We start from the raw sequence: 27,740 nt of genomic DNA, 5'->3' as shown, positions 1-27,740 counted from the left end.
TCCATGATTTCATTCATTTCGAAAAATAATTATTGCCTCACAATTTTTTAAAGAGTTGGGCATAAGTGAACTTCTAGGACGTTTAAGAGATTTAACAAATGTATGCAATTAACTTTTTTCCTACACAACATGTAGTAGCTCTAACTTAAAAATCAGAATTCTCAAGAAAAAAATGTGACATTAATTTTCTTAGAAAATAATTACTAAGTCAGGAGACCCTATCCAGTCAGTTCACCAAGATGTGTCAATCAAGGGCATACTTGTCAAAGTTCTGATAGTCCAAGTTCTATCCTCCAATGGCAGGGCAGGCTTCTCCTCACATCTGGTTTCCCATTGGCTCTGAGGTGTGGGCGGGGCCACCCATTCCTGCTGCTGCCAATAGCTCCACCCCACCCCATGCAAATGAAATCAAAGCTCTGGTGAACCCACGTGATTGGTCACGTGGTACGACACACTCGCCCCACCCCCTCAATTGACATCATCACCCTCTCAAACTCTCACGAGAGTTTGCACAGATGCTGGTGAGAGGCTGGCAGGCCAGTCCACTGTGGCAGGAGGGGGGTCAGGGGAGGGAGCTTCAATACAGACCCCCATTCCCACTGCTGAGTCTCCAGTCCAGCTTAAGACAGGGGCCCCTAGGGGCCTGTGGGGCAGTACCCAGGGGTCCCATGCAGACTCTTCCCCCATTGGCTGGCTGCTCCGGCATGCAAATGAGGGCGCGCGTCACTTCCGGAGGCCAATCGAGCGCCATTTTCTCTTTCTGGCCGAGCTGGGAGGAGGGGACGGGGTCGCGCGGGGTGGGCGCGCGCCGAGCCGGGGTCCCGCCGCGCGGGGCTGAGGCGGGCGGGCGCGGGGCCCCAGCGGGCGCGGCGAGAGCGGCGGGGGACGCGGCGGCGCTGCGGTCGCCCAGCGGCAGGTAACCCCGGCCCGCGCCGACGCCCCTGGCCCGGCCCGGCCCGCGAAGTCCCGGCGGCGGCCCCGCCCCATCCCGCCCACACCCCGCGGCCCGGGGCCGCCTCACGAATCCCGCGACGCTCTCCAGGCGCGGGGCTAGCCGCCAGAAGGGCGCCCGTCGTTCCTCCGCGTCACGTGGGGGGCCGGGGGTGGGGAGGGGGCGGGGATGGGGGTTCGGAGGGCGGGGCGGGGGGACGGGACCGGGGTGAGGGGGACGCGGGGACTGGGCGGCGGCAGGGGAGGGCCGGGCGTGCGGAGGGCGGCGGGACGGGGACCCGGGGAGCCGCCCGGAGCGAGTGCGGACGCGGGCCGAGCGGATGCGAGCTCACCCGGCCTGCGCTGTGGCGGCTGTCTCTCAGGAGGAGAGAACAGCCGGTAGCAAAGCCCAGTTCCTTCACCCCTGAGCGTTTGGTGTGAATATTGACCACATGCAGTTGTTGACATGAACGTTTTAACTTTTCATATGTCGTCGCTTCCTGCGTTGACGTACAGTCTGGGTGCAGAATTTCTCCTCTCACTTGGCTTTGGAACGTCCAAACCTGTAGCCACCAGTTCACCCTGTACACAGTTGCAAAATGATAAGTAGTTAAATATTTAAAGTATTTTCTTTGAATTTGAATGGGAGGCTTACCTGAATTCTCTTAAAACTCGTTCTAATTGAATGGAATGGGTAATGGCAGCCTCTTGAGACCTGAAGGACTCTTGTGTGTGGTGATTTACAATGCAGATGGGCAAGTGCGGGCAGACAGCGGCGGGTACCCGGGTCTCGCCAGATAGGTGGGGCGGGGAGTCAAGGTTGTGGGGAGCGTCTTGGGGAGAGGACCGCGTGAAAAGTGCGGCTTGTGGGAAGTGCGTGTTCATCTTTGGAAGTGAAGTAATGCGTGCGTGACTTATTTAGAGCTGAACGAACTTTGATACTCCGGTTGGAGATGCAGCTGTGTTGAGCCAATGGTCTTCAGGCGTGGAAGTGACAGACCTGTGTGCAGGAAGGGAACTGGTGCTGGCCTGGAGGGTGGACCGGAGTGGGGCGGAGATGCTCACCCGTCCATCTGAGCAGTGGTGAGGACGTGAGAGCTGGATTTAAGGTTAGGAATTGAAGGTCGGTGACGGGAGGTGAAGGTGGAGTTGTTAAAAGATTTTTAGCTGCAGAGATCTGGGACCCCTTTTTAACTTGAACCCAGGTTTGCGATGTGCTTTTGGTGAATTTGTGGTTGAAGTCCCTTTGAGGGGTCACGCCCCAGCTTTCTGCCGTGGCCGCCACTCTGGATGTCACACACCTGTTAGGGCAGTGTTTGACAAGTGCGGAGACTGACTGAAAGATGATGACTTGCTGAAGGCCACAAGTCTGAGAAGGGGTATTCCTGTGTTTGAACCCAGACCTTTGAATCTTGCTTTCATGCATTGTACAAATACTGGTTTTTTTTTTTAAATTAATTAATTAATTTATGGCTGCGTTGGGTCTTCGTTGCTGCGCGCGGGCTTTCTCTAGTTGCGGCGAGCCGGGGCTTCTCTTCCTTGCGGTGTGTGGGCTGCTTCTTGCAGTGGCTTCTCTTGTGGGTCACGGGCTCTAGGCGTGTGGGCTTCAGTAGTTGTGTCTCCCGGGCTTCAGTAGTTGTGGCGCACAGGCTTAGTTGCTCCGCGGCATGTGGGATCTTCCCGGACCAGGGCTCGAACCCGTGTCCCCTGCATTGGCAGGCGGATTCTTATCCTCTGCGCCACCAGGGAAATCCCTGAATATTATGTGTTTTTAAAGTTACTTAAAAACAAAAAAACAACAAACCTGTATTCCAATAGTTGGGACATTTCATGTAGATTTTTTGGAGTTAGATAATGGCAACTCACAGCCTTATGTTCTAAGTGCTTTTCTTGTATGAAACTGTTCTTTCTCAGAAGTGCTTCTCAGAGTAGGCTGTGCAGAAGGAACTGAGGCCCCAGGCTTCAGTGACTTGTCGACGACCACAGCCGGTCAGCTGTGGAGCTGATTTGAGCCCAGGCAGTGCAGCTCCAGAAGCTTTTGCTCGTGAGATGACTGTGTGGGGTTGCTTCTGAAGTGAAATCTTTTTAGAACTTAGATTTCACAGGAACTGAAAAGAAAGTTATGTGGCTTTAAAAAGTCTTATATTACCTGAATGATTTTTTTTGCAGTGTATTTTTTCAATAATGGGATATTCTTAAATAATCACGATACTAAAAAGCAACAAAAGAAACCCTTTAAGTGCCTCTTTGGGAAGTAATATTTTCTTGTGCACATCAGCGCAATTTTTGGTAATTCCGTGTCTGCCACACACTGTGGAATTAAAGGTAATTTACTATGAACAGAGGTGGATAGATTAGTGCAGCTGCATTAGCCTGCTGTTTTCTAATGGTGAAGGTACAGATTTAACTGAGTACTAAGAATGTAGAGAGAACAGCATCAATAAAGGATCTATAGGTATGGAAGCACTGAACAACTTCTTTCCTAGTTAATTAATCCACTGGGTCCTCTTTATGAAATCTTGCGTCTCTGAGAATGGAGAAATAATGGTAAAAGTCACCTTCTGTTCCCCAAAGTGACTGGCAACAGTAGACCAAGGATTTTGAAAGAATTGTTTTAAGGTTATGAAACTTCTATGATTTACCTACGTTTTATTTTTTATTATCTTTACTTGGTTTCCCTAAAACAGCAAACTGCTGAAAAGAGGAAACTTTTTTTTTTTTTAATTAAGAATGGATCTGTGTACTTGTTTTGGGAGGGGGCGGGGAACCACAACAGCCATGATGAGGGAATGGGGGCACTTACAGTTGAGAATAAAAAGCTCCGATTCTCCGAATTGAAGAAGACAGACTTCCTTGACCCTCCTCCCAAGCCTTGAACAAGTAACTGCCGAGCCCTTTAAAACTTGCCCAGTCACTGGAAGTCTCTTTTCAGTGCCTTCCTCCTGAGGGTCGGCCTGTCAGTAGCAGCCTTGGGAACCATCCTGTGAAAATTGGCCAATCCCTAAACTGCTTCTGAGAGTGTACCAATCCCTGTACTCCTTGCTTCTCAAAACTGTGATAAGATCAGCACTTGCTTTGTAAGGCCAGATTTCTTTGCAAGCAAAAAATTTAGCTTTTTTGTTTTGGATATCTGTGGATGGTGGTCTTAACCTTGGACAGTTCTATTTACCCGCTTTGGGGAAAGAAGAACCCCAAAGGATAGAGAGGATAGTGGGACTTTAAGGAGGAAATAACGGCAAGTCTGATAAAGTGAGTGGGAAGCATAAAGAAGGATTTTTGAGGCATGCTCTGGCCAAGGAATCCAGTCTGGGCTTGAAAGTGACCTTGTGCTTAATATTTAGGAATGCCACCACGAGGGTCTTGACAGCTCCTCTGTTAAATTATGCTTTTGAAGGCTAGAACCCAATTCAGTGAATTTTATTGTTAATAATTTTATTATTAGGTTTTTTTTTTTTTTTTGCTGTACGCGGGCCTCTCACTGCTGTGGCCTCTCCCCGTTGCGGAGCGCAGGCTCTGGACGCGCAGGCTCAGCGGCCATGGCTCACGGGCCCAGCCGCTCCGCGGCATGTGGGATCCTCCCGGACCAGGGCACGAACCCGTGTCCCCTGCATCGGCAGGCAGACTCTCAACCACTGCGCCACCAGGGAAGCCCTAATTTTATTATTTTTAACTTTACTTCCTATGATTTTTATTTTTCCCAGTTCTAAAATGCTAAATGATCCTTCAAGCTCACTTTCTGCTGAGCCTGAGATATACTTTTCACATAGATAACTTGTCTGAAAAGTGTGTCCATTCCAAATCAGCTTCTCAAACACTTCATGTTTCTTTATTACCCACGAAAAGGTTCTCCCACTGTTAACCCTCCCTGCCCCGCTCATCTCTCGTTTTATTCCAGTCTACCTTTTTGGTTTTACTTACCTTTTGCCCAGTATATTCAGACTTTTACTACCTTACTTCAGTCATTTTCTGATGCTGATCTATTCACTTGGAATATCTTGGACTCCAAGTTACCAGCCCTCCATAGCCTTTCCATTTTGAACCTCAGTGATAGGCCCAGATGTGCAAAGAAAACATGATTCCTGCCCTGAAGAAGTTCAGTCCAATAGGGAAAATAGGTGTAGAAGTAGATAATTACAACGTAGTGAGGTGAGTGCAAAGAAATAAGTATAAACTGGCCACTCTGGGAATTCCTCGGAGGGGCACCAAGCTTATCCTTGAGGGAGGAGGGGTTTGGTTGTAAGAGGGTATAGAAGCGGAATTGCGGGCTTACAGAAATTGTTATTTAAGATCTTGGGAGGTACTGCCAGTTGTCCTGTAAACATGCAGAAAGTACAGTTTTTCTACTTATACTCATTACCAGTGGATATTATCAATCTTTAAGTTACTGTTTTGATAATAAAAAATTGGCATTCATTTTTTTACCTGGCATTTCTTTAACTCGAGTTTAACTGATTTTGTTTTATAGCTTGCACATTAAAACTTTTTTTGAAATAGTTTCGGATTTATAGAAAGTTGCAAGTACAGTACAAAGAACTTCTTCCCCTGAATCATTTGAAACTAAGTTGACAAAAATGATGCCACATTACCCCCAATATTGTCTGTTTCCTACAATAAGAACATTCTCATATATATGCAGAACACAACCATCAAAATCAGGAGATCAGTTTATTACCATCTAATCCTCAGACTCCATTGAAGTTTTGCCAGTTGTTCCAATATCATTTATAGTAAAGAATCTAGTTAGAATTGCGCATTGAATTTAGTTATCTTTAGTCTCTCTCAATCTGGAACAGTTCTTAGTTTTTCCTTCCATGATCTTTTTCTAAGTGTATAATTAGTTGATTTTTAGTAAATTTATAGAGTTGTGCAACCAACAACATAATCTAATATTAGAACATTTCCGGCACTCTCCCCAAAAACCTATCCATGTGCAGTTACTACCCGTTCCCACCCGCAGCTGACTGCTAATCTACCTTCTATCTCTGTAGCTTTGTCTTTTCTGAACATTTCATGTAAATGGAATCAGACTTTTGCGTCTGGCTTCTTTCACTTAGAGTCATGTTTTCGAGATTCATTCATGTTGTAGCGTGCATCAGTACCTAGTTACTTTTATTGCCAGATACTATTTTGTGGTATGGGTATGCCATATTTTGTTCATCCAGTCAACATTTGGTGGACACTTGGGTTGTTTCCACATTTTGGCTGTTAGGAATAGTGCGCCCTTGTATCATCTGGACACGTTTGAAGATTGCAGGTTAGGTATTTTGTACAGTGTCTCTTAACTGAATGTCTGCCAGACTTCTGTGAATTACACTTTCCCCTTTGGTTATGAACAAGTATTTTGTGGGGAGATGCTTGGAAACCATGTAAAATATCCCATTCCTCACTAAACTTTCAATTTATTAAATTGTTTATGTTACCATGGACTTAAGTTTATATTCTAGTGGGTTTTCTTTTGGTTACTATTTCTGAATACCAAACCACCCCAAAACTTTGTAGAATGAAACATTTTATTTAAAAAACTCAGTAATTCTTTGGGTCAGGAGTTCAGGTGGGAGCAGGAAAGATGGCTTGTTTATATTCCACAATGTCTGGGGCCTCATCTGGAAAGACTCAAAGGCTCAGGGTCACTGGACAGCTGCAGGCTCTAGAGCATCTTCACTCTTGTGTCTGCTAGTTGATGTGGAGCCTCTCCATGTGGGCTAGTTGAACTTCTTACAACAAGGAGTCTAGATTCCGAGAGTAATGGTACCCAGAGGGCAGGCAAAAGCATGTGGCATTTTTATGGTCTACCTTTGGAATTCACATGGCATTACTTCTGCCACACTTTATTGGTTGAGGTTGCCACAAAGTTCTGCCCAGGTTCAAAGGGTGGGAGCATAGATGCCCCTACTTTTTGGGAGGAGTGTCAAGGACATATTTTAAGGAAAGCATGTGGGATGGGAGATCCTGTTACGCTATCTTTGGAAAATTCAGTGCCACAGATTAATCTGTTATTGTCATTACTTATTTGGTACCCACATTGTCCCACATTTGGCTTGTGGGAACTTCTTCAAGCGCTTGACTTCTTTTGAGTCCTTTTGACATGTCTCACCATTCTTTGAGCAACTTCGTTATTTTCTGGCATAAGACATTCTAGGCTCATCTTGTCTTTTATGTGCTCCAGCCCTAGAATCAGCTGTTTTTTCCAAGGAGCCCTGTTTCCTTTTAATGGAAAGTGGTATTTAGTAAGATTTGAGGGACTTTGCAGGTGGCACAGTGGTTAAGAATCTGCCTGCCAATGCAGGGGACACGGGTTCGAGCCCTGGTCTGGGAAGATCCCACATGCTGTGGAGCAACTAAGCCCATGAGCCACAACTACTGAGCCTGCGCTCTAGAGCCTGTGAGCCACAACAACTGAGCCCGTGTGCCACAACTACTGAGCCCATGCCCTGCAACAAGAGAAGCTGCTGCAATGAGAAGCCCCCGTACTGCAATGAAGACTAGCCTCTTCTGTCCGCAACTAGAGAAAGCCTGGGCACAGCAACAAAGACCCCACGCAGCCAAAAATAAGTAAATAAATAAATAAAATTAAAAAAAAAAAAGAAAAGTAAGATTTGGGCCCAAGGAGTGCTCACTGCTACTGGGGTGTGTAACTGCTTCCAGGCTCTCGCAGTGGACAGAGCTATACAATATACACAGACAGATTAACAAATGTATTTATTTTTAATCTATGTATGTGTTAAAAATAATGAGGTCACAGCTATACCTCTTATCATGGTCAAGTACCACAGGATTTATTTTAATTTTATGCTTTTTCAGGTATTTTAAAAACAGCTTTATGGAGATGTAATTTACATACCATGCACTTCACCTTTTTAAAAAACAATTATTTATTTATTTGGCTCTGCCGGGTCTTAGTTGCGGCACGTGGGATCTTCATTGAGGCACATGGGATCTTTAGTTGCGGCATGCAGGATCTAGTTCCCTGACCAGGGATCCAGCCCAGGCTCCCGGCATTGGGAGCGTGGGGTCTTAACCGCTGGACCACCAGGGAGGTCCCCAGCTCACCTATTTAAAGTGCACTTACTAAGTGGCTTTTAGTGCGTTCACAGAGTTGTGCGTACGTCGCCACAGTCGAGTTTAGAGTGCTGTCATTATTCCAAAAGGAAACCCTGTTCCGCATAGCCATCACCTTCCAGTCCACCTCAGCCTTAAGCAACCAGTATTCTCCTTTCTGTCTCTATAGATTTGCCTGTTCTGGATACTTCATACACATTGAATCGTATAATATGTGGTCCTTGGTGTCTGGCTCCTTTCACATAGCATAATGTTCCCTCACACAGGATCTTCGTTGAGGCATGTGGGAGCTTTCGTTGAGGCACGAGGCTTCTCTTTAGTTGTGGCTCATGGGCTCAGTAGTTGTGGCCCACGAGCTTATGGGATCTTCCCAGACCAGGGATTGAACCCATGTCCGCTGCATTGGCAGGCAGATTGTTAACCACTGCGCCACCAGGGAAGTCCCCTTAGCCTATTTTTAAGTTGGGTTTTTTATTTGCCTTTTAATTATTGTTATGTATTTTGGATATAAATTTCTTATCAGAAGTAAGATTTACAAATATTTTCTCCCATTTTATGGATTCTCTTTGCTTTTTTGATGGTTTCCTTCAAAGCAGGTAGGTCTTTAATTTTGATGAAGTCCAACTTATCTATTTTTTCTTTTGTTGCTAGTGCTTTTTGGTGTCATATCTAGGAATCCATTGCCAAATCCAAGGTCATGAAGATTTATGCCTATGTTTTCTTCTGAGAGTTTTAAAATTTCACCTTGTGCGTGTGCATGTATGATCCATTTTGAGTTAATTTTTGTATATGGTATAAGGGAAGAGTCCGACTTCATTCTTTTGTATGTGGAAATCTGATTGTCCCAGAATAAAAATTACTCTGCTTTACCAGCCCTGTTTTTAAAAATTTTATGTGTGTGTGTGTATGGGTATATGTACTTATTACAGTTTTGTTTTCTTCCCTTTTAAGGAAAATTTCAAAAATGTTTCAAATTCCCGTGGAGAATCTTGACAACATCAGGAAGGTACGGAAAAAGGTGAAAAGCATTCTTATGGATATTGGGCTTGACAGCTGCAAGGAGTTGCTGAAGGTAAGAAGGCATTAGTAACAGATTAAGAGAAGACAGTAATATTGGAGATACTGGGGGTGGTGAGATTTGAACTGGGAGGTTTTGGAGAATGGGTAAGATGCCTCAAGATGGAAATTGCCAACTCTTGAAATGAGGCGTGGGAATAGCATTCGTTTTTATTCATGTCTTTGACTTAAAGTGGGCTACTTTAGGCTCTTCCAGTTTTTAACGTTACTTTTAGGAGGGACTGTTCATAGTCATTAGTTGCAACATATTGTTGTTTTTGATCTTTGAGGGGAGTGTCTTGAATTACATAAATTATTTTATCAGAAGAAAACTAACTCAATTTTGTCAGAGTGATCGTCAAATGGGGATGCATGCTTGTATGATAGGGTTGTTTGTTTTCTTTTGTTTTTTTCTGATTTGTGAGTTTAATACATTCAGTCTTACAAAAGTTTAAAAATTAAGGTCACAGTCACACACTTTATTGATAAGTTATGTTCTCATATAATTTTATCTTTTCTTATAACTGGAGAATATATGGCCGGCATAAAGAAATAAAAATTGTTAAATAAAGCTTGCTTTGTAGCTTTATAGCCACTTATAATTCTATGCATGTTTAATTCATAGCTATTGAAATAGGGACCGTGTCTGCTTTGAATTTTTCAGACTTGTGAAGAATTCGATTCAAGGTGTTACTGGCCTGGGAAGAGTTCAGTTTCTTAATTTTCAAATCTCAGACTTTGAACCAGATTGACCTTTATTTATAAAAAGGTGTTCAGGTGTTCTGATGCTGAAAGACCAATACTTAACCAGGATTCTCATTAATGGTCAGAATTGATTTTTGCTCTAAAGTAAAATCTCTCAAAGGTAGACCTCAAATAGTTGTCTTCAAACATTACCACCCCAGAGAGATCTTCCCCCTAAAATGCTGCCCTTTTCACTTTGTTATCTTACCTGTTCTTTCTTCAGAGCTCCTGCAATACCTGATGTTATTTGTTTATCTGTATCCCTCACTTGAATGTAAGAAGGCATGCACCACATTGTTTGGTTATCCACTCTATTACCTGTACATGCTTAACATATATATATTTTTTAACAAATATTTTTCAAGTGAATGAATGAAAGTAAAACCCAAGTAGAGAAGTACTTTCAATAACAGACTGTGCCTGAAAGTTTATTTGGAAATAAAAGGTTGGAGGAGATACTGAATTGGAAGCTCTTAGACACTGTTGTTCAAGAACAGTCTTAAAGTGAGAGCACTGTCATTGTTCCTGCAGCTCTGTCTGTAAGTCATATTTTATGCATGAGGAAGAAAGCAGGATAATCTTTTGGAGACAGGTTTGAGAAGGTAGGTAGTGGACACATAGTCCATTAATAATAGATAAGTATGTGAGTTTAAGTAATATTTGCAGAGAATATAAAAATAACAAGCTAAGAGCACAATATATATAGACTGAGGAAATTTCAAATGATAATGTATGAGAAAATTTTTGGAATGGTGCCTGGCCTGCGGTAGATGCTCAAAAAATGTGCCCTGAAGGTATAGCAGTGCCTTCAGTAACAGACTGAAACTCTCTTTGGAATATTTGGGGGATGAAGGCGTGGCTTTCACTTTAGTCCTAGCTAGCAGCTAGTGGTGAGGCCTTGGGCACATCTGTGACTCTTTGGGCCTCAGTGTCCTCGTTCCAAGGAATGTAGAGAATTAGTCAGGATACTTACCCTTGAAGGGGGTTGACAGTCTAGCAGGAGCTGAGACAAACTTGAAACAGTCATAGTGAGAAACAGACGGATCACTTCTAGCTGAGGAGGCTAGAACAGCCTTTATGGAGGAGATGAGATTTGAACTGTTTTTTGTTTGTTTTTATTTGTGTATTTATTTATTTATTTTTGGCCGTGCCGCATGGCATGAGGGATATTAGTTCCCCAGCCAGGGATAGAACCTGTGCCCCCTGCGATAGAAGCACAGAGTCTTAACCACTGGACCGCCAGGGAAGTCCCCATGTTTTTAAAGATAGGGTAGGATTCTCCAGTGGAATTAGAAAGAATATTTCAGGAACATGGAATTTAGAATGACAACCCAGTTGATTAACCCCCATCACACTAGGCTAAGTGAATTCAGTTTTTTAAAAAACTGTTCTATTTGGAAATAATAATTCAAACTTACAGAATAGTTACAAGACTAAAAATAGTACAGGGAACACTCATTACTCTTTACCCAGACTTACCAGTTGTTAACATTTTCTCCCATTTGCTTTAATATTTGCACACTTTTGCCTGTGCTGTGTGTGTGTAGTATTTTTCCCTGAGCCACTTAAGTAGGTTGCTTATCTCATTACCCTTATTACCTAAATACTTAAAGTGTGTGTTTTCTAAGAATAAGATTAGTCTCTTATATTGCCACAGGATGGTTATGAACTTAGGTAAATTTAACATGGATATGACATTTTTGTCTAATCATTTATAGCATTATTCCCCCTGTCAGTGGTGGACCCAATTTAGGGTCAGGTATTGCCTTTGGTTGTCATCTCTCTTTAGTCTCCTTTAATGTGAATTTACTTTTTAAATGGAATTTTTACAGAATTAGTTTTATTTTTAGGTAAAATGCCAGAAACAACTAAAATTTTTCATCCTGGAGTCCTTTGTTTTTGACATGGCGTAAAACTGGACATTCCTCACTAACTTGCTTCCTCAGTCAGCCTAAGAATTGTTTACTCATCTGAATTTGTTCAGGACTGTTTACTTTTTCTTTCCAAGACTATAGTGACACAGAAACATACATACTTTACAAGAGAAAAGTAAGAGATTTGAATGGCATACCAGAATTGTTAATTAACTATTGGGTTAAATTTTACTATTTCTTTTGGGGGAAAACTTTTGTTTTATTAATTTGTAGTTGGTCCTATATTTTGCAAAATTTTTGAAAATTCAAGCAATGTAGAAGTTCATTATAGAAAAATTAGAAAATATACACAGACTTAGAGGAAAACTATGACTCAACTGTAAACCGTTACCCCAGAATCCCCATGGTAAACACTGTTATATCCTTCCAGATTTTTAGAAACAGGACATGATCTATCTATAAAATACTACACTAGTAGCTTTGTTCTTACTTTTCTCTGAATCTCATATGAAGAACTTCTTTCCACGTCAAATGCATTTATTCTTAATCCATTGTATTATTTAGAGTCTCTTGGTCTCAAGCAACGAAAACCAGTACTGACCAAGTTAAGTTAAGCGAGAAGCAATTTATCTGAAGTCTGTGGGTGCTTACAGAGAGTCAGCCCTGGGAACACCTGTCCATGTGGTCCTTTCCGTTTCCTTAGCCAGCGTTTCAGATTTCATAGTGAGAAATCACTCTGCCTTCTCTGATTTCCAAGGTATATACGACTCCACTTATCCTAAGAGTTAGGCCCTCAGATCGTAGGCTGTACAGTTCTTGTCAAAAGCCTGGCTGAGAAAAGTGAATCTTAGGGGAAATAGGCTCTTCCAAGAACCTTATCTCCTTTTCTAAAAATAGATCTAAACCCTGCTACTCCTTAGAGTATCTTGAGGAGTTTTTTAAAAAGTTAACATTTGGGGGCTTCCCTGGTGGCCCAGTGGTTAAGAATCCGCCTGCCAAAGCAGGGGACATGGGTTCGAGCCCTGGTCCAGGAAGATCCCACATGCTGCGGAGCAACTTAACTTGTGCGCCACAACTCCTGAGCCTGCGCTCTAGAGCCCGTGAACCACAACTAACTGAGCCCTCGTGCCACAAGCCCGCATGCCTAGACCCCATGCTCCACAACAAGAGAAGCCACTGCAATGAGAAGCCTGCCCACCACAACGAAGAGTAGCCCCTGCTCACTGCAACTAGAGGAAGCCCACGCGCAGCAATGAAGACCCAATGCAGCCAAAAATAAATAAATAAAATAAAAATTTAAAAAATAAAATAGGGCTTCCCTGGTAGCGCAGTGGTTGAGAGTCCGCCTGCTGATGCAGGGGCCGCGGGTTCGTGCCCTGGTCTGGGAGGATCCCACATGCCGCAGAGCGGCTGGGCCCGTGAGCCGTGGCTGCTGAGCCTGCACGTCCGGAGCCTGTGCTCCGCAATGGGAGAGGCCACAGCAGTGAGAGGCCTGCGTACCGCAAAAAAAAAAAAAATAAATAAAATAAAATAAATTAGATCAAGATATTAAAAAAAAAGTTAACATTTGATCAGTTAAATTAAAGGCTACCTACATAATTTGGAGGGCACTGTGCAAAATGAAAATGCAGGGCCATAGGCGCACTGTCCCAACCCACAGCAGATGGGTGACTCCCAAGAGATTGCAGCTTCTGTGCCAGGATGCTTCTGTTGCCTGGATCCAGGGTGGGCTCAAGGCCCCAAGTTATCTACCAAACACCTTGGTGCTGCCAGTCCAGGGCTGGGCTGGTTACCACCTTCCTCCTCCTCTCCCTGGGTCTGCCTGGCTCCCACCAGGGCGACTGGGGAATATGGACCTCTTGACAACTTGGTTATTGCCCCAGGTGGTGGACAAGAGTCTAGGAGTGGTTGCAGGGTGAGGGGAGTTTGGAGGGTTGTGGAGACTGAGAGCAGGGACAGAATCTGTCCCAGGACAGTGGAGGTAGGACCATGCGTGAGCTGACACTTCAGGCCCCTGACACATGCTCCACGGTCCTATCAGACTTCACTTTATAAAACAAATTCAAAGATGAAATTATTCACACTTTCAAAATGCTGACAACAGGGATTACACCCCAGCACTGGCCTGTCTGAGCACAGGGCTCTGTGCAACTGCATTGGTCGTTTTGAAAACTTTCCGATTTTTTAAATTTAGTTATTTAACCTCATGTTGAAAATATTATTTCAGTATGTAGTCAGTATGAAATAATGAAATATTTTAACCTCTTTTTTCTCTTAAATCCTCCAAGTGTATTTATAGAATTTTTTTATTATGGTAAGATATATATAACATAAAATTTGCCATTTTAGCCCTTTTTTTGGGCCATGCTGCACGGCTTGTGGGATGTTAGTTCCCTGACCAGGGATCGAACCTGGGCCCCAGCAGTGAAAGCGCCGAGTCCTAACCACTGGACCACCAAGGACTTCTGCATTTTAGCTATTTTTAAGTGTACAATTCAGTAGCATTAATGATATTAACACTGTTTTGCAACTAGATTTTCATCATCTCAAACAAACTCAGTAATCTTGAAGTAGTAACTCCCCATGCCCCACCCCAGCCTCTGATAAACTAATCTACTTTATGTCTCTATAGATTTGCCTATTAAAAATATTTCATGTGAGTGGAATCATGCAGTATTGGTCCTTTTGTGACTAGTTTATTTCACTAGCTTAATGTTTTCAAAGTTCATCTATGTGTGGCATGTGTCAAAATCTTAACTCCTTTTTATGGCTAAGTAATATTCCATTATGTAGACATATACCACATTTTATCAGTTCATCTGTGGATACACACAGGTTGATTCCATCTTTTGGCAGTTGTGAATAATGCTGCAGTGAACTTTGCCTCACAGGTATCTGTTTGAGTCCCTGTTTCAGTTTTAGGGTATATACCTCAGAGAAATGCTGGGTCATGTAATAATTGTTTAGCTTTTTGAGGAACCACCTAACTGTTTCCACAGTGGCTGCACCTTTTTCAGTTGCCACCAGCCATGCATGAGGGGTCCAGTATACCCACAGCCTTGTTAACATTTGTTCTCTCTTTCAGTCTCTCCCTCTTTCTCTCCCTTCCTCGCCATTGTGGCCACTAATGATGTTGAGCATCTTTTCATGTGCCTATTGTAGTTTTTTGCCCATTTTTAAATTGGATTGTTGGTCTTTTTGTTGTTGAGTTGTAGTTTTTTATGTATTCTGGATATTAAACCGTTATTAGATATGTTTTGTAGATATTTTCTCCCATTCTTTTTACTTTCTTGATAATATCTTGATGCACAAAAGTTTTAAATTTTGATGAGGCCCAATTTATTTGTTTATTTATTTATTTATTGCGGTACCTGGGCCTCTCACTGTTGCCTCTCCCATCGCGGAGCACAGGCTCTGGACGCGCAGGCTCAGCATCCATGGCTCACGGGCCCAGCCGCTCCGCGGCATGTGGGATCTTCCCAGACCGGGGCACGAACCCGCGTCCCCTGCATCGGCAGGCGGACTCTCAACCACCGCACCACCAGGGAAGCCCGGTCCAATTTATTTTTGTGTTTGCAATGCTTTCTATGTAGTATCTAAGAATCCATTGCCAAATTCAAGTCAAGAAGATTTTCTCCTTTGTTTTTTTCTAAGAGTTTTATGGTTGTAGTTCTTTTCGTTTAGGTTTTGATCCGTTTTGAATTAATTTTGTATATGGTGTGATATAGGGGTCTAACTTTATTCTTTTGCATGTGGAAATCCAGTTGTCCCAGTGCCATTTATTTGACTAATTTTTCCCACATTGAATGGACTTGGCGGCCTTGTAGAAAATGATTTGGCCATAGGTGCATGGATTTATTTCTGAACTCTCAATTCTAGTCCATTAATCTTTATGTCTATCCTTATGTTAGTATTACACTTTTGATTACCCTAGTTTTGTGATAAGTTTTGAAATTGGGAAGTGTGAGCTCTCCAACTCTGTTCTTTTTTTTTTTTTTAACATCTTTATTGGAGTATACTTGCTTTACAATGGTGTGTTAGTTTCTTCTGCACTTGCCTTTAGTGTGTTTTCGATTACCTTCATTATTTTACGCAGGTTTCCCCATGTAAAACCCTAAAAGAAGTTTTTTTTCAGAACTCACGCTAGGAGAGTATGTGGCATGTCTTGAGTGTGCTGGACCCACATCAGGGATCGGTCCTGACCATCCTTTTCATTGCTTGGTCAGCCTCGTTAGGCAGGCCCATCCCTTGAAGCTCATTAAAGTGTAGAGGAAACTAGTACTGGGTTGCTTGATTTAAAAAAACAAAAAAACAAAAAAACACATGTAATCAGTGGGAAAGTGGAAGAGACATTGGATGTTCTTTCTGTGTATGATGTGTGTGTTGCTTAGAGGAGAGATTTCCAATGTATGATGTGGACCCTTGAGGAATCATGAAGTTATTAGGGATACAATTTCTCTGGTGGCTGCAAATTCAAATGAAGCATTGTCTGAGAATTGAAAGTAATCTCTCCCATTAAATTACTGTTATATATCAAATGTTCATAGATACTGAGGTGATTAATATTATCCAAATTTATTTAAAAGTATTACTCTTCCTATCAGCTTTTGTCATCCTCTGTTTTCTCAATTAACAGCTATCAAAGATACAAATACTGTCTGATGGAGGCCAGGAACCTTTGAAGAAGCGGTAGGGAAAAAGGGGATTAAAAAAAGAAGGTCCCTACGTTAGAGTTTCAAAGTATCTATCAGATTTATTGAGGGAGTTTGAGATAGAAGGAATTAATGTTGACTGTCTAGTAGAAGTTTGGATCCATGATCATTTTCGCCTTTTTGTCACCTTGTGGGTTATTACCTTGTAAGCCTTTTTTTCCTACCAGTCTTGCCTTTGGTGCAAAAGCTTGACTACTCTAGCTCTTGCTTCTCACTGCACTGCACCACGTTCCTTTCTGTGCTGTTCTGCTCAGAGCTGCCATTTCTGAGGCAACTAGTGCACTTCTTTGCATCAAGTTACAGATTAGATGAGAACATTTCAACCAATGTTTACAAATTTGGGGTTGCTGCATCTAAATTAGGGAAGCTTAAACAAAAAGAGTGCACTGAACCCACCCCATGTCAATCTTCTGAGACCTATATATGTATAAACAGATTTTTAAAAATGTGTTAACCTATGTTTCTACATCTTATGTACAAAAATATATTGAAATATTCTTAATCCATTTATTTCCTAATAATTGTGGTTTTTTTCTTACTAGCTCTTTTTTTCCTGCATCTGACAATGGAAAGCACTCTTTCCTTTAAACCCTTCTCATCGCCTGTGATAGAACATTACTGCTTCCCTCTTCCTTTTCCAGTATTTTCTTATGAAAAATTTAAGCCTACAGAGATACTGAAAGGCTTGTACTGTGAAAACCCATGTACCTGCCATGTAAAGTCTACAAAATTAACATGAATATATATCTACACTCATCATTTTATCTTATTTTTTGATGCATTTCAAAGAACGTTGCAGGCATTGATAAATTTGCTGTTTTTGTATTTGAAGTGAGACTTTCGTAGACAGCATATAATTGGATTGTGGTTTTTAACCCAATCTGACATTCTCTACCTCTTATTTGAGTGTTTAGACCAGAGGTAGGCAAACTATGGCTCATGGGCCAAATCTGGCTTGCTGCCCATTTTGTAAATAAACTTTCTTGGAATACAGCCATGCTTATTAGTGTTTACATATTGTCTATGGCTGCTTTTGTGCACAATGGTGGGATTGAGTAGTTGTATCAAACAGAGACTGCATGGCTGTCAAAGCCTTAAATATTTATCATCTGACTCTTTACAGAAACAGTTTACCAGCCCCTGTTATTTAATGTGATTGTTGACATGATTGGGTTTAAATCTCCCATCTCACTGTTTGTTTTTACCTATCTCATCTGTTCTTTGTTCTTTTTATTCTTTTTCTGCTTTCGTTTGGATGAATATTTTTATGATTACATATTATCTCCATTTCTGGCTTATTAGCTATACTTTGTGGGTACCTTCCTCATATAATACTGCTTCACATATAGTATACAGCAGCATGCTTTCATTTCCCCTTCCAGCCTTTGTGCTATTGTTGTCATATATTTTACCTCTATATATGTTACAAACCTCACAATAAAAGCAGTGTTCTATCCAATTTTTTTTTATTTTATTTTTTTTTGCGGTACGCGGGCCTCTCACTGTTGTGGCCTTTCCTGTTGAGGAGCACAGGCTCCGGACGCGCAGGCTCAGCGGCCATGGCTCATGGGCCCAGCCGCTCCACGGCATGTGGGATCTTCCCGGACTGGGGCACGAACCCGTGTCCCCTGCATTGGCAGGCGGACTCTCAACCACTGCGCCACCAGGGAAGCCCCATATCCAATTTAAGTCCTTGTAATAATTTGCACTTTTCTCTAGTTCTGAATTGACATGGTAGCAATGTATTAGCCTAGGTATAGTCCAAGGCAGATGTGATATTAATTGTCATTCTCTGGCTTAACTAATTCTTTATTTTATATTAAAATAGTCTTTAATTATTAAAAAACCCCAGTAATATATACTGTGAAAGTTAGAAAGTACAGGTTATCATTTCTTTAGAAAATAGAAATATTAAATGCCACGTACCTACCATTCAGAGATTTAGCTTTCTCTTTATGTGTGTAAACATATAAATGTGTGTAGTATTTACCACAGTGAGCTCATAGCAGTCACTCTTTTTTATTGCATGCTTTTTCAGTTACCTTCATCTTTCTGTGTCATTAAATGTTCATCCTATCTAATACCCAGTCCATATTCAGATTTCTCCAGTTGCCCCCAGATATTTTTCACACTCTGTCTCTTTGAAGCGGAATTCAGTCTGAACCCTGCTGCATCTGGCTTTAGGGTCTCAGAGTCGCGTCCCTTTCCGTCTTGCCGTCCCTGTGGTGTTGTTAGCCACACACTGAGCCCCTATGTCACTCCCCACCCTGACACTCTTCTCCGTGGTGCTCGCGCTGATGGAAGACAGTGTCTGCTCATGCAGTTTCTGTCTTTCAAAACTTACTTGTGGAAACCTCATCTGTTTATTTCTTATAAAACTGTAACTTTAAAAATATATATATATATTTATATATATATTTGAATTTACGAAAGACTAAATACATGGAAAAAAATCCAGCACCCTAACGAGTACGGCCAGGAAGGAAATCAACTCTGTAATAGGATGGTTTAATGAACTGCAATCAAGAAAGGATGGGAAAGGAAGAAAAAAATGTGCATTGAATTTAAGACACTGTAAAAACTCAGAAGACATATTCACTTATTATTCAAGTGTAAACTCAGTAAGTACTTGGTATAAATTAAAAGGCCGCTGCTGAGGTACAAAAACTGTAATATTAACTTGGATTATTTCAGCATTTTCCCCAGGTCTCCAGCTTGATGGGAACTCTGTCACAACTTGCCATGGGCTGCATTTTCATTTCACTCTTCCCAAGTAGATTTCTTAGGTGCCAAGTAATCCCATCAGGTTCTAATTAAATATTTCTTTATCTTCTGAAATTATGTAATAATCTCTCTTTTTCTCCCTTTTTAAAAGGACCTTAAAGGCTTTGATCCAGGAGAGAAGTACTTTTATAACACATCATGGGGAGATATTTCTCTCTGGGAACCTTCTGGAAAGAAAGTGGTATGTATTTTTATTTTTGATTTTCATGTTTCCTAAGAACTTGGGGGTAAGTGTCAATTTAGTTCATATGTTTTGGGGTTGCAGGTGAATGAATGGGAGGAGGAGGAGGTGTAGTGTAAATATTCAGGGAAGTAGAAAGAAAAACAAAGTTAAACGTTTTGTGATACAGGATTATTGATGCTTTGAGAGTTTTCCGCCTATCAAGTTGGTAAAGTGATGTAGTGAAACTATTATTTGTCCTTGATTATTATATGTCCCTGATGTAAGAAGGGCTTCTGATTTATATAACTATTCTCAGTAAAAAGAAATGTCATGACTTTATATGTAATGAAGGTATATCCTGGTTTTAAAAATTAAAATAAGAATATGGAGTTTGAATCGAGGAATACAGTTTATAATAATTTGAAGCCTCACACTTAGGCAGATTCGAGCTAAAATATGTGACATACCGCTGAATTCTCCTTCTTAAAGTGTTTTCTTCTGGAAAACCCTTCCTGCCCCCCAGCCACTGGACTATAGCACCTTCATCAGCGTCAAACCAGCACGTCCCAGATATGACGTCACTGCCTCCCCTCACCGCTCCCCCACCCCATTTGGCCAGACCGTGTTGACCTTGTTGGGAATTCTGGCTTTAACAACAAATTCCTGTAGCCAGTGAGTCATTTCTCTGTCAGAATTTTACTTAAAAAAATTTCCGTTGTCACCTTGTCCTCCTGAGTCCTGCTTTCTGCCCTGTTTTGTGTCTCTTATCCTCCTTAACCCGGAACTCCCCTCTCTACCCACAGATACAGGGTTCCTTGAAACTGCTTTGATTTGGTTATTCTGCTCAGAACAGCTCATAGCTATTCAAATATGCCTTGTTTTGAAGACCTTGGCTTTGTGAATATTTTCTTGGGCCTCCCTGATTTTTCTCATCTGAATTCTTAAAAGATTCTGTAACATAACATGCAATATAATTTATAATTATATGCTTTTCATCAAGAAACATATTTTGAATTCCTGTTACAAACTAGGTAAAACTTTGAGTGCTTGATACAAAGAGGTGAAAGTTAGGGTTCTTTTCCTCAGGGAGTTTATGTTTTTGTTCGGGTAAATAGGGCCTGGCATAAAAAGTTAAATAACAATATGAAAGAGTGGAGATTGAATTTGTTAAGTAGATACCATATTGAGAAAAAAAACCAATAAACCACTGTTGCCTGGCATGGTGGAGGCTGTGTTGTCTGCTCGTTTTAGTACCTTACCCCTCTCTGTGCCGTAGGTAGCTTCTTGCTTTAATTTGTCTCTGGGTAATAGGATATGTGAACAGAGACAGTTTCGGGCACCACAGCAGAAAAGTGTGACCCTGCTGGATTATGTGGCTCATGCTGCAGAGAAATGAGATGTGTTGGACTTTTGGGTTTGGGACTGAGACGCTCAGGTTATATCAGGTGATGGAGCCCAGCTGTTATGGGACCTGAGGACGAGGCCTTAGGCTGACGGAGAGACAGGGACTATCACGGGGACAGGATTTCCACCAGCACCCAGAACACCTGACTCCACTTCTTTTCTGCTTCTCTCCTGGGTTATTTTTTCTAACTCTGTTACAGTGAACCAAGGTCTCACGCTCAAATTGTTTCTGATTGGTCACTGTCCTAGAACTTTCACATACAAGTTTTTCTCTGAACATTTTGTCAGGGATTTTGTGCTTATGGACTTACTGTTTATTTTCCATTTTAATAGGTTTGTAGTGGTATCTGCTCTGGTGTTAGTTTGCATTTCCCTAGTGACTGATGATGTTGAGCATCTTTTCGTGTGTTTGGCATCTGGATACCCTCTTTACTTTAAAGTATTTGATGCTTAAAATGTTTTGCCAGTTTTCTAAAAGTTGGGTTATATGTTTTCTTACTGAGATTTGAACATGTCCACAAAAATGATTCTGGACACAAGTCCTTTATTAGATATGTGGTTTGCAAATATTGTCTCCTAGCCTGTGGTTTGTCTTTTTATCTTTTAAACAGTGTCTTTCAAAGAGCAGATTTCTTACTTTGATGAAGTCTTGTTTATCATTGTTTTCTATTATGGATCATACTTATGGTGTCATATTTAAGAAATCTTTTCTTAACCCAGAGACCTGTTCAATACTAACAGATAGTAACAAGTTGTTAGTAAGTGCTATTGACTCTTTAATTGGGTGTAATTTTCATTAAGTATCTGGTTTTTCAGTACAGCATTTTGTGGAGTATAAGATGCACCATTTTAAAATGAACCACTAATGAAACTAAAGTAATAACTTCACACTTAAGCTGTGTTGCAGCATTGAACTGTCAGTTGTAAGGTGTTTTCAGATTTCAGAGATATTAAAATATGGGGGGAAGAGTGTGTCAGAATTAGTGAAAAATGTTTTTTTTTACTTTTTGATCTGTGGTTGGCTGTTGCCCTAGGTTTATTATAGATCCTCCTTGAAGTGCCAGAACCTGGGATTTCTAATTGCTGGGAAGGCAGTAGTAACATGTTGTTGAATGAGTTTGGGTGATTTCTCTGACCAGTGACCCAAGAGGAAAACTGTATGACTAGGAGAGAAGGTGACAAAACCCACAGGAGGGGAGTACGTGTATGTGTGTATGAGAGAGAGTGGTCACGAGAGCACAGATCTGGGAAGGAGCGGGGTGGCCTGTGGCCACTGCAGTAGCTGGAAAAAGGGTTGCAGAATGGGAAGGCCTCTGCCCCAGCGTTTAACCTGTCCGCACCTTAACCTTCCTCCTTTGTGAAACTAGGGCCCGTGTTTCCTGGGGCACCAGCTCTGGGGTCCGGAGGCTGTCATACTGCTCCAGGTTGTCAGACCAGCAAGGTTTCCTGGATGCTAGAACAGACTGTGCTCCTCAGTTGGCCAGCTGCTGTACAAATGTCTGTTCTTGTGCCCCAAGCTTGTTGAATTTCCTGTATTTGCCTTACAGAGAAATACCGTACTGTCAGAGTTACAGTCTGTGGCCTGAACTCACCTCAGGATTATTCACAGTGAGTTAGGCACAGTCCCTCTTTCTTCAGTGCTTGTCGCATGGTTTATCGGCTACTTGCTTGTGCCATGCGCTGTCTTTGTGTCTCCTGCCTTCTCCAGGAATCTGGGAAATGGAAGACAGTGATGATGGAGTTAACAATTTGCAAGTTTGGTTATATTAGGTAAATTCCAGAAGTTTTAGAATTTGGAGTAAAAACAACATTGGAACTAAGAAGTGGGATGAGAAGGGGAGACAATAACTTTTTCGTGCAGAAAATTGAGTTTATTTTAATTAATTCAGTTAGGACTGCATCAATTCAAAGTATAGGACTAAGTAATGAGATTTGTGGTTTAATGGCTGGCTTGGAAACAGGGTTCAGCTAGCTGTGATTTTGGGGCCAAACTGTGTTTGTATGGCCTACATGCTGAGAATAGTTGTTACATTTTTACATGTTTGAGAAGGAAAGAAATTGAAAAGAATACTGTTTTGTGACATGTGAAAATTTGAATTAGGGTCTCTAGTGTTATTTACATGTTGTCTGTGGGTACTTTTCCCTTACAACACAGCACTAAATCTAGCCAGTTAGAAGGAAAAGAATCATATACTTGTCAACTGTAGAAGGTGTAGCATCTGATAGTTTTATTAAACTATGCTTGACTTTCTTTTCTTTTAACAGAGATATCGAACAAAACCATACTGTTGTAGCCTCTGTAAATACTCCACAAAAGTGCTTACTTCATTCAAAAATCATTTACATCGTTACCATGAAGATGAAATTGACCAAGAGCTGGTGATCCCTTGTCCAAACTGTGTGTTTTCCTCTCAACCCAGAGTTGTGGGAAGGCACTTCAGAATGTTTCATGCACCTGCTCGGAAAGTCCAGAACTACACTCTGAATATTTTAGGTGAAACTAAATCATCTAGGAGTGATGTGATAAGTTTTACATGTTTAAAGTGTAACTTTTCAAACACTCTGTACTACAGCATGAAGAAGCATGTGCTGGTAGCCCATTTTCACTACTTAATTAATTCCTACTTTGGCCTGAGAACTGAGGAGATGGGTGAGCAACCAAGAGCTGATGACCCCCGTTCTACAGAGAAGATGCCCCCATCCGACAGGTATTACTGTAAAAAGTGCAGCGCCAACGCCAGCAGCCAGGATGCTTTAATGTACCACATCTTGACGTCGGATATACACAGGGATTTGGAGAATAAGCTTAGGTCTGTGATCTCAGAACATATTAAGAAGACTGGACTTTTGAAGCAAATGCATATTGCTCCAAAACCAGCTGCACGTGTGGCTGTACCACCCAACAGCAGTGCTCCGGGCATCCCAGCCACATCTCCTTGCTTCCATCTGGCCTTGCCACAGAACAGTCAGAGCCAAACTGTGGTACAGCCAGTTCAGGGTGCGCCCCCCCCGGTGACTGTGGCCTCGGGCGCTTCTGGAAGCCTCACCCACTCCCCGCCTGCCGTTGCCCAGTCTCATGTGACTCTGGTCTCCAGTCCTCTGCCAGTGGGCCAGAGCAACCTCACTCTGCCGCCCTCAACACCTCAGCCTGTCTTTCTCTCTCACGGAGTTCCACTTAATCAGGCAGCAAACCCTCCTGCGTTGCCCTTGAGTCAGCCAGTGGGACCTGTAAATAAGTCGGTTGGAACCGGCGTCCTCCCCATAAAGCAGACCATCCGCCCGGGGGTTTTGCCCCTCAGCCAGCCTGTTGGGCCCATAAGCAGACCAGTTGGACCTGGAGTTCTTTCGGTAAATAGACCTGTTGCGTCCGGTGTCCTTCCTGTCAATCCCTCTGTCACCCCTGGAGTTCTTCAGGCGGTCTCGCCAGGGGTGATTTCTGTGAGTCGGACAGTCCCGTCAGGGGTCCTTCCTGCGGGACAGATGACCCCTGCTGGGGTTATCCCTTCAGGACAGACAGCAACTTCTGGGGTTCTCCCTGCTGGCCAGGTGGTTCAGTCAGGGGTTCTCCCCATTGGCCAGACAGCGCCATCGGGGGTGCTCCCCACTGGGCTGACAGTCCCGCCGCGGGTCCTCCCTCCTGGCCAGACGGTCCCACTGAGGGTTCTCCCTGCAGGCCAGGTAGTCCCACCTGGGCTTCTTCCTCCCAACCAGACCGTCTCGTCAGGTGTTCTCCCTGTGAACCAGGGTATTAACTCTGGTGTTCTTCAGCTCAGTCAGCCTGTTGTGTCAGGCGTCCTTCCTGTGGGCCAGCCAGTGAGGCCGGGGGTCCTGCAGCTTAATCAGTCTGTGAGTACCAGCATCCTGCCTGCTCATCAGCCCGTCAGACCCGGGGCTTCGCCAAACACTGCTTTCCTAACATCAGGCTCTATTCTCAGACAGCTGATACCCACAGGGAAACAAGTGAATGGGATTCCCACATACACGCTTGCCCCAGTATCTGTCACTTTGCCTGTGCCCCCTGGAAGTGTCGCCACTGTTGCCCCCCCCCAGATGCCCATCCAGCTCCTGCAGTCGGGCACGGCTGCACAGATGGCCAGCTCCATGGCCAGCCTGCCCTCCCCACCAGTGGTGGTAAATGCCACTCAGAATATGTTCGTTCAGCCTTCTTCGTCTGTGGCAGAGGCAAATCAGGTGCTCAAACAGGCAAAGCAGTGGAAAACCTGTCCAGTTTGCAACGAGCTCTTCCCTTCCAATGTCTACCAGGTCCACATGGAAGTGGCACATAAGCACAGCGAATCCAAATCTGCTGAAACACTGGAGCCGGAAAAGCTGGCGGCATGTGCACCGTTTCTAAAGTGGATGAGAGAGAAAACAGTTCGGTGTTTGTCCTGTAAGTGCTTAGTCTCAGAGGAGGAGCTTATCCGCCACTTGCTGGTGCACGGCCTGGGGTGCTTGTTCTGCCCGTGCACTTTCCATGATATTAAAGGCCTCTCAGAGCATAGTAGGGCTATGCACCTAGGGAAGAGGAGACTGCCCGTGGACTATAGCGACAAAGGATTTCAGCTGGATGTCGATGCCAATGGCAGCCTGCTGTTTCCCCACCTCGACTTCATCACCATCTTGCCCAGGGAGGAGCTGGGTGAGCGGGAGGTCTACTTGGCCGTGCTGGCTGGGATACACTCCAAGTCACTGGTGCCCGTGTACATCAAAGTGAGGCCGCAGACCGAGGGTGCGCCCGGGAGGCCTGGCAACCAGGCGCTGACCTGCCCTTTTTGCTTTGGCACCTTCGTGACGGCTGAGGCGTACGAGCTGCATCTGAAGGAGCGGCACCACATCATGCCAACGGTGCACACGATTTTGAAATCCCCGGCTTTCAAGTGCATCCACTGCTGTGGGGTTTACACGGGCAACATGACTCTGGCAGCCATTGCCATACATCTGCTGCGCTGTCGGAGTGCTCCAAAGGACAGCAGCTCAGGCCTGCAGGTCCAGCCTAATTTTATTGAGAACAGTGAACTGCTTTTAGTCAATGGTGAGGTGATACACGACTCCAGTTTTTCCGTAAAGAGAAAGATGCCTGACGGCCAGTTTGGGGCTGAGGAGCAGAGGGAGGGCGAGGAGCGGCCTGTCACCACGAGCGCTGACACAGAGCCGTCCCTGGAGAAGGCGACGAGCGCCGTGCCTTCTAAAAGACAGAGGAGCGAAAGCAGGACGGAGGCGCCCCTTGTTCACGACGACGCTCTCCAGGTTTTAGCGTTAAATCCTAAAAGATACGAAGACCGTTCTTACGAAGAAAAAAAGCAGTTTCTTAGAGATTATTTCCACAAGAGACCATATCCCAGTAAAAAGGAAATAGAACTGTTATCCTCACTCTTATGGGTGTGGAAAATTGACGTGGCTTCATTTTTTGGAAAAAGAAGGTATATTTGCATGAAAGCAATAAAAAATCACAAGCCTTCTGTACTTTTAGGCTTTGATATGTCTGAACTTAAAAATGTTAAACACAGATTGAACTTTGACTATGAACCACAAAACTTGTAAAAAAAAATTAGGAAATCTGAAGTACTAGATACTTAGTAGTCTTTTTCAATTGAGATTTTAAAAAATGTTATTTTCTTCACTGTATGTTGAACTAATCAATTTCAGTGGTCTTTATGCTGCTCTTTAGATTTATTTCAGGTGCTCAGAAAGACTTCTATATAAAGAACTGAATAGTTCTTTCAAATTTATTGTTTCCTGCAGCTTGATTTTGTAACAGTTGTTTTTCATTTTTTCCTCTGTCATGTAAATTAAATCTTTTGATATTTCATGCATGCCTTGTTTTCCCAGTAGTGTCAGTATCGTATGATAAAAACTGAAATCTATATATGTTTGTTTTTCATTTAAGGAAATTTCAGCTTGTTTCAGAATACTTGATTAACTGCGAATTAAAACTGCTCTCCCTCAGCTTCACAAGTAGCAGCAGATGATACAGTAAATGTTTAGAGAAGTGAGTAGAAGCCCCTGTGACATGTCTGGTTCCTTAAGGATGCACTGCATTAACTTATGCTGATTTCTTCTTGTAAGGTATTTGCTTATTAGATTATACTTTTGATTTACGTTTTTTCAGGTTTGTCCTAACAGCTGTTTTTGATTGTAACTCAGAAAACCAAATGTTTTCATTTGTTAAAAATATACTGAACCTGAAGTCTGGTATTAAAGCTCATAAGTCAAGAGTTATTTTACAAATAAAGTAATTCTGTAGGTACAAAAATACTTCTCAGTGTAGACTTTTCCCCTCTTTTTGATACGCTAAGTCTTTTCTCCATTCAAAGATATGACAATAAATCTTTAGTGCCTTTAGAACAAACACTGAAAACACACACACAAGCTCTCCTCCTAACCTAACTGTTCATAAACCAGTGAAAGGGAAGGACCGTGTTACTCAGGAATAAAATGTTGACCCCTGGGTGTGGCTACTAACTGAAATATAAACACAGGTTTGCAGGGGACAAGGTGAAATGAGTAGACCGGAGCTAGTCTCCTGGTTGGTGTATTAAATCTCTGACAGTTTCCTAGAGGTAAATGTATTCACTTTGGGGAAGTGGGCTTTCCCATAGCCTAGTTGTCCAGGTTCATGGGATGGGGTATTGCTAAGGAGCTCGTGTATTACTCTCCTTTGGACAGCTAAGCCTCGGTTTTTTCACACAATATAAAATAACATAAAGCACCAGAAGCAGTAATGGAGGCCATCCAGTTTAGACCTTAAGTCATAGTGCTGATGATACACAGCAGAGGCACCTGTGCAACATACTCGGCAGATAAGACAGTCTCCGGGAAATGAGATGATGTCACCGTCCGCATTTTAAAATGCAGCTGCATGTCGCTGTAATGTGCGTTTTTGAGGCAGTCGTGAAACTGGTGTGTGCTTGTTGGTGTGCTCTGTTGTAAATTCAAGGAGCTTGTTCAAGTTTATTTTTTTTTTACCTGTTGTTTTCAGAGTGTCTATTTTGAATTAAAACTTGTTACACCACT

General features: G+C 42.8%; 1 protein-coding gene and 1 non-coding gene across 8 annotated transcripts; one reads left to right on the top strand and one right to left on the bottom strand.

Moving 5' to 3' along the window:
* The first annotated feature begins 807 nt into the window (after positions 1 to 807).
* On the top strand, positions 808 to 27,740 carry ADNP2 (ADNP homeobox 2). Of its 7 annotated transcripts, none has more exons than XM_032602520.1 (4): positions 808 to 912; positions 8,941 to 9,061; positions 19,251 to 19,340; positions 22,992 to 27,740. In XM_032602520.1, exons 2-4 carry the CDS (start codon positions 8,954 to 8,956, stop codon positions 26,265 to 26,267), a joined length of 3,474 nt encoding a protein of 1,157 aa, XP_032458411.1. In that variant the 5' UTR covers positions 808 to 912; positions 8,941 to 8,953; the 3' UTR covers positions 26,268 to 27,740. The 7 variants fall into 7 exon arrangements, with proteins under 7 accessions (XP_032458411.1, XP_032458416.1, XP_032458412.1 ...); XM_032602525.1 differs by having other exon boundaries at positions 857 to 916; XM_032602521.1 differs by lacking the exon at positions 808 to 912 and adding an exon at positions 2,647 to 3,255.
* Positions 14,054 to 14,125, bottom strand: TRNAE-UUC. Its single transcript has one exon. It is a non-coding gene; the product is annotated as a tRNA-Glu (tRNA).

This window comes from Phocoena sinus, chromosome 14, assembly GCF_008692025.1.
Source record: "Phocoena sinus isolate mPhoSin1 chromosome 14, mPhoSin1.pri, whole genome shotgun sequence".
Lineage (NCBI taxonomy): Eukaryota > Metazoa > Chordata > Mammalia > Artiodactyla > Phocoenidae > Phocoena > Phocoena sinus.
This window is presented reverse-complemented; position numbering and strand designations above follow the sequence as displayed.

Coding starts and splice junctions, on each gene's coding strand:
- ADNP2 (XM_032602519.1), top strand. CDS start 8,882: ATGTGTGTGTGTGTATGGGTATATGTACTTATTACAGTTTTGTTTTCT. Junction 9,062..19,250: donor GCTGCAAGGAGTTGCTGAAG/GTAAGAAGGCAT, acceptor CCTTTTTAAAAG/GACCTTAAAGGCTTTGATCC. Junction 19,341..22,991: donor AACCTTCTGGAAAGAAAGTG/GTATGTATTTTT, acceptor TTCTTTTAACAG/AGATATCGAACAAAACCATA.